General features: G+C 44.0%; 1 protein-coding gene across 4 annotated transcripts in view; it reads right to left on the bottom strand.

The window, feature by feature from the left end:
* The window catches only part of SEC16A (SEC16 homolog A, endoplasmic reticulum export factor), a 110,063-nt gene that overhangs the window by 58,441 nt on the left and 39,610 nt on the right, over nucleotides 1-12,012 (bottom strand). For all 4 annotated transcript variants that reach the window (XM_040324112.1, XM_040324110.1, XM_040324111.1 and 1 more), the window contains 2 exons: nucleotides 8,232-8,296; nucleotides 7,997-8,129 (listed from right to left, as the gene is read on the bottom strand). In XM_040324112.1, the coding sequence (XP_040180046.1) occupies nucleotides 7,997-8,129; nucleotides 8,232-8,296 (198 nt within the window). The remainder of the gene's footprint in view (nucleotides 1-7,996; nucleotides 8,130-8,231; nucleotides 8,297-12,012) is intronic.

Genomic DNA, 12,012 nt, shown 5'->3' with positions numbered 1-12,012 from the left:
AAGGATTTTACATCAAGTGTCTTTTAAAACACGAAAAAGGAATTTTGACTTGCCTGTAGATTCCATATCTTGGCGTACAGTACGGGACACAGGCAACTTATTTATACAAGATGGGTTATAGGCACATGCCTTCAGGTGATTGGATTCTGGCGCCCCCCCCCCCCCTATAACTCTACCACCCTCTGAGTCCTTTGTTTTGTAGCCAGCATTGCAAAGTAACAAGGAGAGTTTTGGAAGGGTGACCTGTGTCTTGTTATGAACCCCTAAAGATATGGAATTAACAGAAGTAAAAAGTCTGCTCATCTTAAAACTTAAGGAATTCAGATCCTTTGTAAAAATGTGAAGGCGCACATGTCCAAAAAGATCCATGACACCTCCTGGACTTCTCTCCATTATTTATAGCGGCCAATTTATTGCATTCCCAGAAGACAGCCATCGCTCTAGAGTTGCTTGTAGCTGCAATGCCCACTTATCCCCTCCTCCTGCCCAATCACAGAAACCTTTGTATTCTGTGAACTCATTCACAGAATACAAATGCTTAGGCATAGCTGCGCTGTGCGCTTCTCTCCTATCCCACAGCCCTGAGTGTCTCAGTGAATGCTCCAAACAGACAAACTGGTCAGATATAAATACAGGAGTCCACATGGTGACATGCACCTCCTTGGACTTAACACTGTGTGCCTCCACGTTTTACAAAGTGTCTGAATTCATAGAATTCAGCTTTAATCATACAGTACAGGACACAGGCAACTTGCACATACACCATGGAACATTTCCAAGCAATACAAAAGGGTGGGCAACAAACCGGCAAATGCAATTGTGCCAACAGGCTCCCAAAACAATCATAGTGCTACTGCAGGAACCTTGTGGCCAAAGCTGCATCCACAGTAGTTTGAACATCTACCTGGTTAACCAGTTCCCGACCCGCTCATGTACATATACGTCAGCAGAATGGCACGGACAGGCACATCAACGTACCTGTACGTGCCCTGCTTGACGGGGGTCGGGGGTCCGATCGGGACCCCCCCCGGTACATGGCGCGGGTCGGTAATCTTCAGGAGCGATCCGGGATGCGGGGGCGGCAGTTCGTTTTTGTCCGCCCCCTCCGGATCGCTCCCCAGCCAATCAGCTTCCTCCCCCGCCCTCCTCTGCCTGCATTGTAAACACAGGCAGAGGAGGAAGTGATGTCACCGCTCCTCCCGCCGGTATTTTCGTCCGGCGGAGGAGCGGAGACATCACACAGTGAGTACACAAGCACTACACTGACACACAGACACATAGGCTTACGATCCCCCCCCCCCGGTCACCCCCCGATCGCCCCCACCAGCCCCCCCCTGTCACACCGTCACTAAATTGCAGTGATCATTTACTGATCACTGCATTTAGTGTCAGTGTGACAGGCAGTTAGTGTCAGGCAGTTAGTGTTAGGTCCAGGATAGCCCCCCCCCCCCCCCCCAATAAAGGTTTTAACCCCTTGATCACCCCCTAGTTAACCCTTTCACCCCCCTTTTTCCAGCGTCACTAAGCGATCGTTTTTCTGATCGATGTATTAGTGTCGCTCGTGCCACTAGGTAGCTAGTTTTTTTTTGAGGTTCGCCGCCATGTTTTTATAGCGTTAGAAAATTTATGGGGGTACCTAACGCTATAAAAACATGGCGGCGAACCTCAAAAAAAACTAGCTATCTAGCGGCACGAGAGACACTAATACAGCGATCAGAAAAACGATCGCTTAGTGACGCTGGCAAAAGGGGGGTGAAAGGGTTAACTAGGGGGTGATCAAGGGGTTAAAACCTTTATTGGGGGGGGGGGGGTAGGGGGCTACACTGGACCCAACACTTTTAACCCCTTGATCACCCCCTAGTTAACCCTTTCACCCCCCTTTTGCCAGCGTCACTAAGCGATCGTTTTTCTGATCGCTGTACTAGTGTCGCTCGTGCCACTAGGTAGCTAGTTTTTTTTTAGGTTCGCCGCCATGTTTTTATAGCGTTAGAAAATTTATGGGGGTACCTAACGCTATAAAAACATGGCGGCGAACCTCAAAAAAAAAACTAGCTACCTAGTGGCACGAGCGACACTAATACAGCGATCAGAAAAACGATCGCTTAGTGACGCTGGCAAAAGGGGGGTGAAAGGGTTAACTAGGGGGTGATCAAGGGGTTAAAACCTTTATTGGGGGGGGGGGGGGTAGGGGGCTACACTGGACCTAACACTTTTAACCCCTTGATCACCCCCTAGTTAACCCTTTCACCCCCCTTTTGCCAGCGTCACTAAGCGATCGTTTTTCTGATCGCTGTATTAGTGTCGCTCGTGCCGCTAGGTAGCTAGTTATTTTTTGAGGTTCGCCCGCCAGGTTTTTATAGCGTTAGGTACCCCCATACATTTTCTAATAAAGGTTTTAACCCCTGATTGCCCCTAGAGTTAACCCTTTCACCCCCCTATTGCCAGCGTCACTAAGCGATCGTTTTTCTGATCGCTGTATTAGTGCCGCTGGTGCCGCTAGGTAGCTAGTTATTTTTTGAGGTTCGCCCGCCAGGTTTTTATAGCGTTAGGTACCCCCATACATTTTCTAATAAAGGTTTTAACCCCTGATTGCCCCTAGAGTTAACCCTTTCACCCCCTATTGCCAGCATCACTAAGCGATCATTTTTCTGATCGCTGTATTAGTGTCGCTGGTGCCGCTAGGTAGCTAGTTAGTGCCAGTAACGCTTACACCCACGCGCAAAACATACTCCCCCCATATGTGGAATTACACCCCAAAATCCATTCTGCTGCTTCTCCTGAGTACGGGGCTACCACATGTGAGACTTTTTGGGAGCCTAGCCGTGTACGGGACCCCAAAAAACAATCACCGCCTTCAGGCTTTCTAAGGGTGTAAATTTTTGATTTCACTCCTCACTACCTATCACAGTTTCGAAGGCCATAAAATGCCAAAATAGCACAAAACCCCCCCAAATGACCCCATTTTAGAAAGTAGACGCCCCAAGCTATTTTCTGAGAGGGATGTCGAGTCCATGGAATATTTTATATTTTGACACAAGTTGCGGGAATATGATAAACTGATTTTTTTTTGCACAAAGTTGTCACTAAATGATATATTTCTCAAACATGCCATGGTTATATGTGGAATTGCACCCCAAAATACATTCTGCTGCTTCTCCTGAGTATGGGGATACCACATGTGTGGGACTTTTTGGGAGCCTAGCCACGTACGGGGCCCCGAAAACCAATCACCATCTTCAAGATTTCTAAGGGCATACATTTTTGATTTCACTCCTCACTACCTATCATAGTTTTGAAGGCCATAAAATGCCAAGATGGCACACAACCCCCCCAAATGACCCCATTTTGTAAAGAAGACACCCCAAGCTATTTGCTGAGAGGCATGTTAAGTCCATGGAATATTACATTTTTATGCCCCAAGTGATTGAATATTGACCAAAAAAAAAAAAATTACAAAATGTCGTCACTAAATGATATATTTCTCACACATGCCATGGTTATATGTGGAATTGCACCCCAAAATACATTCTGCTGCTTCTCCTGAGTACGGAGATACCACATGTGTGGGACTTTTTGGGAGCTTAGCCGCGTACGGGACCCCGAAAACCAATCACCACCTTCAAGATTTGTGTGAGTGAAATCAAAAATTTATGTCCTTAGAAATCTTGAAGGTGGTGATTGGTTTTCGGGGTCCCGTACGCGGCTAAGCTCCCAAAAAGTCCCACACATGTGGTATCCCCGTACTCAGGAGAAGCAGCAGAATGTATTTTGGGGTGCAATACCACATATAACCATGGCATGTGTGAGAAATATATCATTTAGTGACAACGTTTTGTAATTTATTTTTTATTTATTTTTTTGGTCAATATTCAATCACTTGGGGCAAAAAAAATTAAATATTCCATGGACTCAACATGCCTCTCAGCAAATAGCTTGGGGTGTCTTCTTTCCAAAATGGGGTCATTTGGGGGGGTTGTGTGCCATCTTGGCATTGTATGGCCTTCAAAACTATGATAGGTAGTGAGGAGTGAAATCAAAAATGTATGCCCTTAGAAATCTTGAAGGTGGTGATTGGTTTTCGGGGTCCCGTACGCGGCTAGGCTCCCAAAAAGTCCCACACATGTGGTATCCCTGTACTCAGGAGAAGCAGCAGAATGTATTTTGGGGTGCAATTCCACATATAACCATGGCATGTGTGAGAAATATATCATTTAGTGACAACTTTGTGCAAAAAAAAATCAGTTTGTCATATTCCCGCAACTTGTGTCAAAATATAAAATATTCCATGGACTCGACATGCCTCTCAGCAAATAGCTTGGGGTGTCTACTCTCCAAAATGGGGTCATTTGGGGGGGTTTTGTGCTATTTTGGCATTTTATGGCCTTCGAAACTGATAGGTAGTGAAATCAAAAATTTGCGCCCTTAGAAATGCTGAAGGCGGTGCTTGGTTTTCGGGGTCCCGTACGTGGCTAGGCTCCCAAAAAGTCCCACACATGTGGTATCCCCGTACTCAGAAAAAGCAGCAGAATGTATTTTGGGGTGCAATTCCACATATAACCATGGCATGTGTGAGCAATATATCATTTAGTGACAACTTTTTGTAATTTTTTTTTTATTTTTATTTTTTTGTCATTATTCAATCACTTGGGACAAAAAAAAAAAATATTCAATGGACTCAACATGCCTCTCAGCAGTTTCCCTGGGGTGTCTACTTTCCAAAATGGGGTCATTTGGGGGGGTTTTGTACTGCCTTGCCATTTTAGCACCTCAAGAAATGAGATAGGCAGTCATAAAATAAAAGTTGTGTAAATTCCAGAAAATGTACCCTAGTTTGTAGACGCTATAATTTTTGCGAAAACCAATAAATATACGCTTATTGCGATTTTTTTTACAAAAGACATGTGGCTGAATAAATTTTGGCCTAAATGTTTGACTAAAATTTAGTTTATTCGATATTTTTTACTTTTTGTTATAAGAAAAATCTTTTGTTTTCAAAATTTTCGGTCTTTTTCCGTTTATATCGCAAAAAATAAAAATCGCATAGGCAATCAAATACCATCAAAAGAAAGCTCTATTTGTGGGAAGAAAAGGACGCAAATTTCGTTTCGGTACAACATTGCATGACCGCGCAATTACCAGTTAAAGCAGCGCAGTGACAAATTGTAAAAACACCTTGGGTCTTTAGACAGCGTATTGGTCCGGGGCTTAAGTGGTTAAACTTTGAGAAAGAATGAACAGAAGAACTGCCGTACACAGTTGAGCAACAGGATAGATACCTAAAGGTCTAGGATACTCCAACAGATCTGGTGGAGCGGGCACATTATAGCACATAACCCCTGCTAAAAAAGAATTCTACATACATCCCATGATACATCAGCTAAAAAAAAAAATTTAACAATAAATTAAAAGAATAAGTAATGTGGCGTATCTAGTGACTCAGACACCCAGGGCATATGAATTTGTTACCAACTTTTTCTTTTCAGTAATATTCATGAAATTAGAAATAACTGCAGAAAAGACAGACAGTAAAAATCGTGCTGACAGTTCAGAGACATGACTGTCAGACAAGATGGCTATCAAAAAGACTACTTTACCGACAAGAATCTAAGGGAATATACCTGATGGGTTCAACTAATGATTTCTGCAGTGTAGAGAACCAAAATTAAAGGGATTTTTTTTTTTCCCCCTATAAAAAAAAATATAACAGACTTTACAAACATGTTCTACTTACCTGCTCTGTTGGTGGATTTTCACAGAGCAGACCCTCCTCTTCTTGGGTCCCTCCCTCCTGGTCAGTGCCCCCACAGCAAGCAGCTTGCTGTGGGGGCACTCGAGCCGAGTCACAGCTTCCTGTGTCCAGACATGGAGCTATGACCCAGCCCTGCCCCCCTCTCCCATGATTGGCTTGTTTACATTGATTGGACAGCAGCGGCAGCCAATGGCGCTGTTGCTGTGTGGAAGAATCTCGGACATCGCTGGACAGAGAGGGACCTCACGTTAGTGTTAGAAGGGCTTTTTTTTTTTTTTTACAAGAAAGAGCTAGACTGACCCAATTCCAGGAAGGCCAGAATGCAAGGCACAAAGTAATCTCTGGGATTAAACCGACTGTGCTTGCACCAGGTACAATAATAGATCTTTGTGAAAGTGGTCTTTCTTGCTTTCAGCAAGGTAGGCATTACAGACTCAAAGCCCTCTATCTTTTAGGACCCGGGTTTCATTCCCCACAGTCCAAGTGGCGGCAGCCGAGATAATCCACCTACCAACTGTTCACTCCAGGGAGATGGACAGCAGAAAAACAGTGAATTGTTCCCGATGAGAGAATCAGGTTTGTTTTATATCAAGGTGATAAAGCTCCTTGTGCCCCCTTTGTGGTTGACATTGTGGTCAACTTCATGCAAAATGGGTGTCCCTTAACAACCTGACTGCTACATACCTCCCGACATTTAAAACATCCTCTGCGCGGGACATTCTTGTTGAGCAGGCGGGGGGGGGGGGGGTTGCCGCGGATCAAAGTTGTTGAGCGGGGGCGACGGGGGACGAAGTCGGGTCAAAAGGTCAAAGGGGGGTGGTTGCCGTGGACTGATGCAGTTGTAGCCTCTCACCGCTTTTTCATCTTCCCTTGAGCTGCCGCAGTCCACACATCGCTCCGGTCAGCATGTCTCCCCTCAGGCTTTTTTTCTTCTGCTTCAGTGCTTCCGGTGCTGAAAACGTAACCCCTTTGCGGGACTGCGGGGAACATGCAGTCTGTTCCCGCAGAATCCGTGCAGGTTGGGAGGTATGCTGCTATGCGCTCCAAGATGCTAATGGAGAGTTTGGTTTCATCATTTGACCATGTTCCCCTAACAGTCAAGGATTGGTAGACGACTCAGTCTACGGGACTTACAACTGTAAAGTTTTTACAACAGATGCAAGGAAGGAAAGATTTTACCCATGGGAGCAAGGGTAAGTCCAAGGAAAGAGCCTGCTTTTTTCCATGCTGACAGAATGTTTAGTTGGTTCGAGTGGAATTGGGCAAAGGGTACTGCCTCAAAAAAAAAAAAAAAAAAAACATTAGACCCAAAACTCTAGTGGCAAAGCTCACTGTGGAATTTCTTTTGATTTCAGTTGCAATGTCCCCAAGTGTCCAAGTCATCCGGGACACCCCTCCTGATTGGCCAAGACACAGCAGATGAGACATTGGCTCCTACGACTGTCAATTAAAGTCAGCCAATGAGGGGAGAACGGGACGGGGCCAGGTCATGGATACACGGAGCTGTGACTCTGCCCCAGTGCCCCCATAGGAAGCTGCTGGCTCAGTGAGCACTTGATAGGGGCGAAGGGGCCAGGAGCAGCAAAGACAGCCCCAAGAAGAGGAGGATCTGGGCTGCTCTGTGCAAAACCAACTGCACAGAGGAGGCAAGTATAACATATTTGTATTTTTAACCAAGACTTTATATACAGTCCAGCATTGTTAAAGTGATTGTAAAGTCCAGGCTTTGGTCGTCACAGTGGGTATACCCCTGAAGATGTCTTTAGTAACTGGGTTCCATTGAGATAAACCACAGCCCTGAACCCGTATAGCACCCTGTGGCTAACAAAGGGTTGCACCAAATGCCAAAATAAGCACTTTACACGGGATCCAGTGCCCGAAGCAAACCTTACAGGCCATCCCCACAGCATGGGATCTGGGTACAGTAACCAAGGTTTCACAGAGGTTGCACCAATCCACATACACTGCTTCTGTGTGTACATTAGAAGACAATGAGGTTTGACTGAAGAATTCTAAGATATTAAAGAAAATAATAAAGAATACACTGGCAAAAAACGATTGACTAACAGAGTGAGGTTGGATTATAGGGGAGGCTCCCTAGGAGTTCATGTCCTTCAAAGCTTGTCCAATAACATGTGGAAAGAGGCTGTTTGTTCCTTGCATGACGATATTTTCTCATCTGCTTTGATAAATGATGGCAATAAACAAACAGTAATGACAATAATATAAGTCCAGTCTGGAACTGACCTGCTGGTGTAACCATATGGAACCTTTCTATAAGGGTCCTCCCGAGCAGCATACATAAAATTCCAGTAACTACTCCGAGGGTCTCTGTATCCAGGATCATAGGTTTCAGGATAGCGATCCCATCTAGATTGGTCTATGGGGAGAACAAAATAATACTGTCAAATCTAATAGGCTATACAAAATAGATGCATTATACAAAGCATGCAATAAAGGAAGAAGCCATCAAGGAACTTACCCCCATAATCATACTGAGTTTGATAGTAGTCTGCATAGTAATTGGCTGGTGCACTGTATCCTTGTCTAAAACAAATGAAAAAAAAAAAAGAACAGATCTGTCAGAAACTTGTCAAAAAGCAAACTCCATCCAAATTCTGAATTTTAGCTTTTGGCGTCTGCCACTGTGCTAAAAAAACAAAATATATAAATATGATGGCTTCTAATATACAGGCAGCTCAAAAACTCCAATGGCTTAAAGAGGAGGTCCGCCCACCGCTGCAAAGATTATAAGCCAGCAGCTGCCGACTTTCAATAATTGGACTCTCACCTGTCCTGGAGTCCAACGATGTCGGCACCGCAGCTGATGTTTCCACTTCACACCAGGAACCCTACTGCTCATGTGCGAGGCCTGGCGGCCGGGGAAGAAGGAAGCATGGGTGGTGACGTCAATACTCGCGGCTGTGGCTCCCGGAAGTGGGAACAGGATACCTGCCTTTCACAAATGTGGCTTTGGGGAGGGGGGGGGGGGGTGAAGCAGAAGTTCCCCTTTTTTTAGTTTTGAGTGGAGATAAACAAGAAACCCTTACAGGGTTTCATTACCGCCTGCGTCTTTGCTAGGGAGATTTGCCGTCTCTGGGTTGTCGCTGGAATACTAGTGGGACACTAGTTCTGGTGATCCTTGGGAGAATTAGGGATACTCCTACTTGGCAGCTATAGGACAGGAAGCAAACGGCAAATCTCTATGGGACAGATTGCCCAAAAAAAAAAAAAAAAAAAAAAAAAGGGTCTTCCTTCAACATTGAAAAATGATCATGACTGAATTATTTATTTCCGGGTGTGAGACAGGAAAGTGTGTCTTCACAGCCAGAACCCAGCACTGTACTATAATGCAACTGAAACTACATACATATCGTACAGCGCTTAGGCCGCTTTTACACTTCAGCAGCTCGATTTGCCAAGATTCTGCCCACGAATTCAAAGCGCCGATGTGTGAATGAAAAATCCTGGGACTCACATTTGAGATGCCATTCATTTGAACACCACCTAAAATCGCAGCGCTGGTCTGTCGTGATAAATCGCTCTACAATCACAGCAACTTGCATCATGGGAAGCATGTCGTCCAAAAGTAGCTCCTAAACTTTTTTTGGGCGACATGCTTCCGGCAATGCGTGTTGCTGTGATTTATCACATGGCAGATTCACACTGCAATTTTAGGTGTCATTCAGATGAGTAGCATCTCAAATGCGAGTCCCGCGACTTGTCATTCGCACATCAGCGCTTGCAAATCGCGGGCAGAATCGCAGCAAATCTGCCCACCAATTAAAACGCTGAAGTGTGAATGCAGCCTTAGAGCCAGTGCAGCACTTAGTGAAGGAAATCCTTTGTTTGGACCGGCTTGGTCCAAACAAACTATTTAAAAATGACAGGAAATGTGAAGATCAGCTTTACTAAATAAAGTTTAAAAAATATAATAGATTACAGTGATACCTCGGTTCACGAACTTAATTCGTGAACTGACTCTGGTCGCGAACCGAATTGGTCGCGAACCGAGGCACATTTTCCCATAGGGTTCAATGTAAATCCGGTTAATCCGTGCTGACCTTTTTTGGGGGTTTTTGAAGCACAAAAATATGAAACAAATTACAATATACATTAGTACAGTATAGTAATGTATAAAGAGAGGACACTAACCTTGCTTGAGATGACTTCTGGCATGGAGGAAGGCAGGTGGGAGGCAGTTATTGTTTGGAGGGAGAGTCCCCCTCCATAAGGACATCAGGGGGATCTCCTTCAGTGAACTGTACAATACAGCAAGGACAGTACTGTATGTGCTAAAAAGCACACCAAAAATCAAAAAATCACTCAAAATGTTTGCAGAGTACTCACAGTACTTCTTTCTGTGTGTCTTCTTCTCTCCACGGTCTTCCTACAGAAAGTCACGACCATGTGACAGCCTGGAAATAGCATTAAAATGGCCGCGGCTCCTGTTCGTGAACCGAGGCGGAGTTCGTGAACCGGAGCATATTTTTATGAACTTTTCTGTTCGTGAACCGAGTTGTTCGTGAACAGAAGCGTTCGTGAACCGAGGTATCACTGTATATATAAAATTTTATTTTAATTCCAAAAACTCGCCATGCCTCTTAGAAAATACCCAAGACTGCGCTTTCCAAAAAGGGGTCATTTGGGGAGTATTTGTACTGTCCTGGCAATTTAGGGCATCAAGAAATGAGGTAGACCGTTCGTACACCAGGACCGATACACACAATTTTTTTTCAGAGTTTTGTAGACCATATAACTTTCTTGGCTGTATATGGCCAGACTACACTTCCAGTGCTGAACAGGAAGAGAAACTCTCCAACACAATCTGAACTTTCTAAAGAATATATAAAGATTAAGACAACAGATCTACAAGCAAATCCCATGCAGGGAGATGTGCCCCACCTGAGGCTGTTCACCCCACTGGGCACCCACGAGGGTCAACATCCACTCCAAAATGCTTCCTGGAGGAACACCACCAAAAATACAAGACTATAAGAAGGAACCTCCTCAGTCACTTTTCAAATTATTGACTTACAAAATAGAATTATGTCCGTATGGCCTGAGAGATTGCATAAAATATATCTTGGTAAACGACCAGAGACTTTCTCTCCAAGCCATTTACACACCTGCTGTGTATGAACATTATTGCATTAAGACAACCTACTGGAGATTGTACAAGACCATGAAAAGGTCAGGTAAAAGCCTCCCAATTCATACAGCCACATATACAAATGAGGGCTAAACTTCAATCATTAGAACTATTAGGTTCAGTTTCCACTAGTGCAACATGTCATATGTGACCCTGGACACAAAGTCGCATTACAAGTCACAGCCCATTGATTTCAATGGCACCCGTTTCAATCCATGCGACTCAAGTCACATGGATTGAAGGTCTAGGTACACCAACTGGAGTGCATGACAGATACTGTTACCCCATAATAGGTACAGCTTCAGCCCCTAGACAATTTTTTTTTGGAATTGAAGAGTGAGTCTCTTTAAACTACATATTTAAACAATGTAGATTGCTGTACACTTAACTTGCTTTATATAGCCCACACAAATCAGACAAAGCCTCCCAGCTTATAATGTGTCTAGCGATAAATTAAAGCTTCCGACACCTTTGGATAAGCCCTCAAGTGTGCAACAGGGGCAAATCAGAAGGCTAACACCTGCAGGTATTAACCACATAACCACTTAAGCCCCGGACCAATATGCAGCCTAAAGACCCTAGGTGTTTTTACAGTTCGGGACTGCGTCGCTTTAACAGACAATTGCGCGGTCGTGCGACGTGGCTCCCAAACAAAATTGGCGTCCTTTTTTCCCCACAAATAGAGCTTTCTTTTGGTGGTATTTGATCACATCTGCGGTTTTTAGTTTTTGCGCTATAAACAAAAATAGAGCGACAATTTTGAAAAAAAAGCAATATTTTTTACTTTTTGCTGTAATAAATATCCCCCAAAAACATATATAAAAACATTTTTTTTCCTCAGTTTAGGCCGATACGTATTCTTCTACCTATTTTTAGTAAAAAAAAAAAAAATCGCAATAAGCGTTTATCGATTGGTTTGCGCAAAATTTATAGTGTTTACAAAATAGGGGATAGTTTTATTGCATTTTTATTTTTATTTTTACTACTAATGGCGGCGATCAGCAATTTTTTTCGTGACTGCGACATTATGGCGGACACTTCGGACAATTTTGACACATTTTTGGGACCATTGTCATTTTCACAGCAAAAAATGCATTTAAATTGCATTCTT

The sequence above is a fragment of the Rana temporaria genome, chromosome 9, assembly GCF_905171775.1.
Source record: "Rana temporaria chromosome 9, aRanTem1.1, whole genome shotgun sequence".
NCBI lineage: Eukaryota > Metazoa > Chordata > Amphibia > Anura > Ranidae > Rana > Rana temporaria.
Note: the sequence above shows the minus strand (reverse complement) of the source record. Positions and strands in the feature narration are given on the sequence as shown.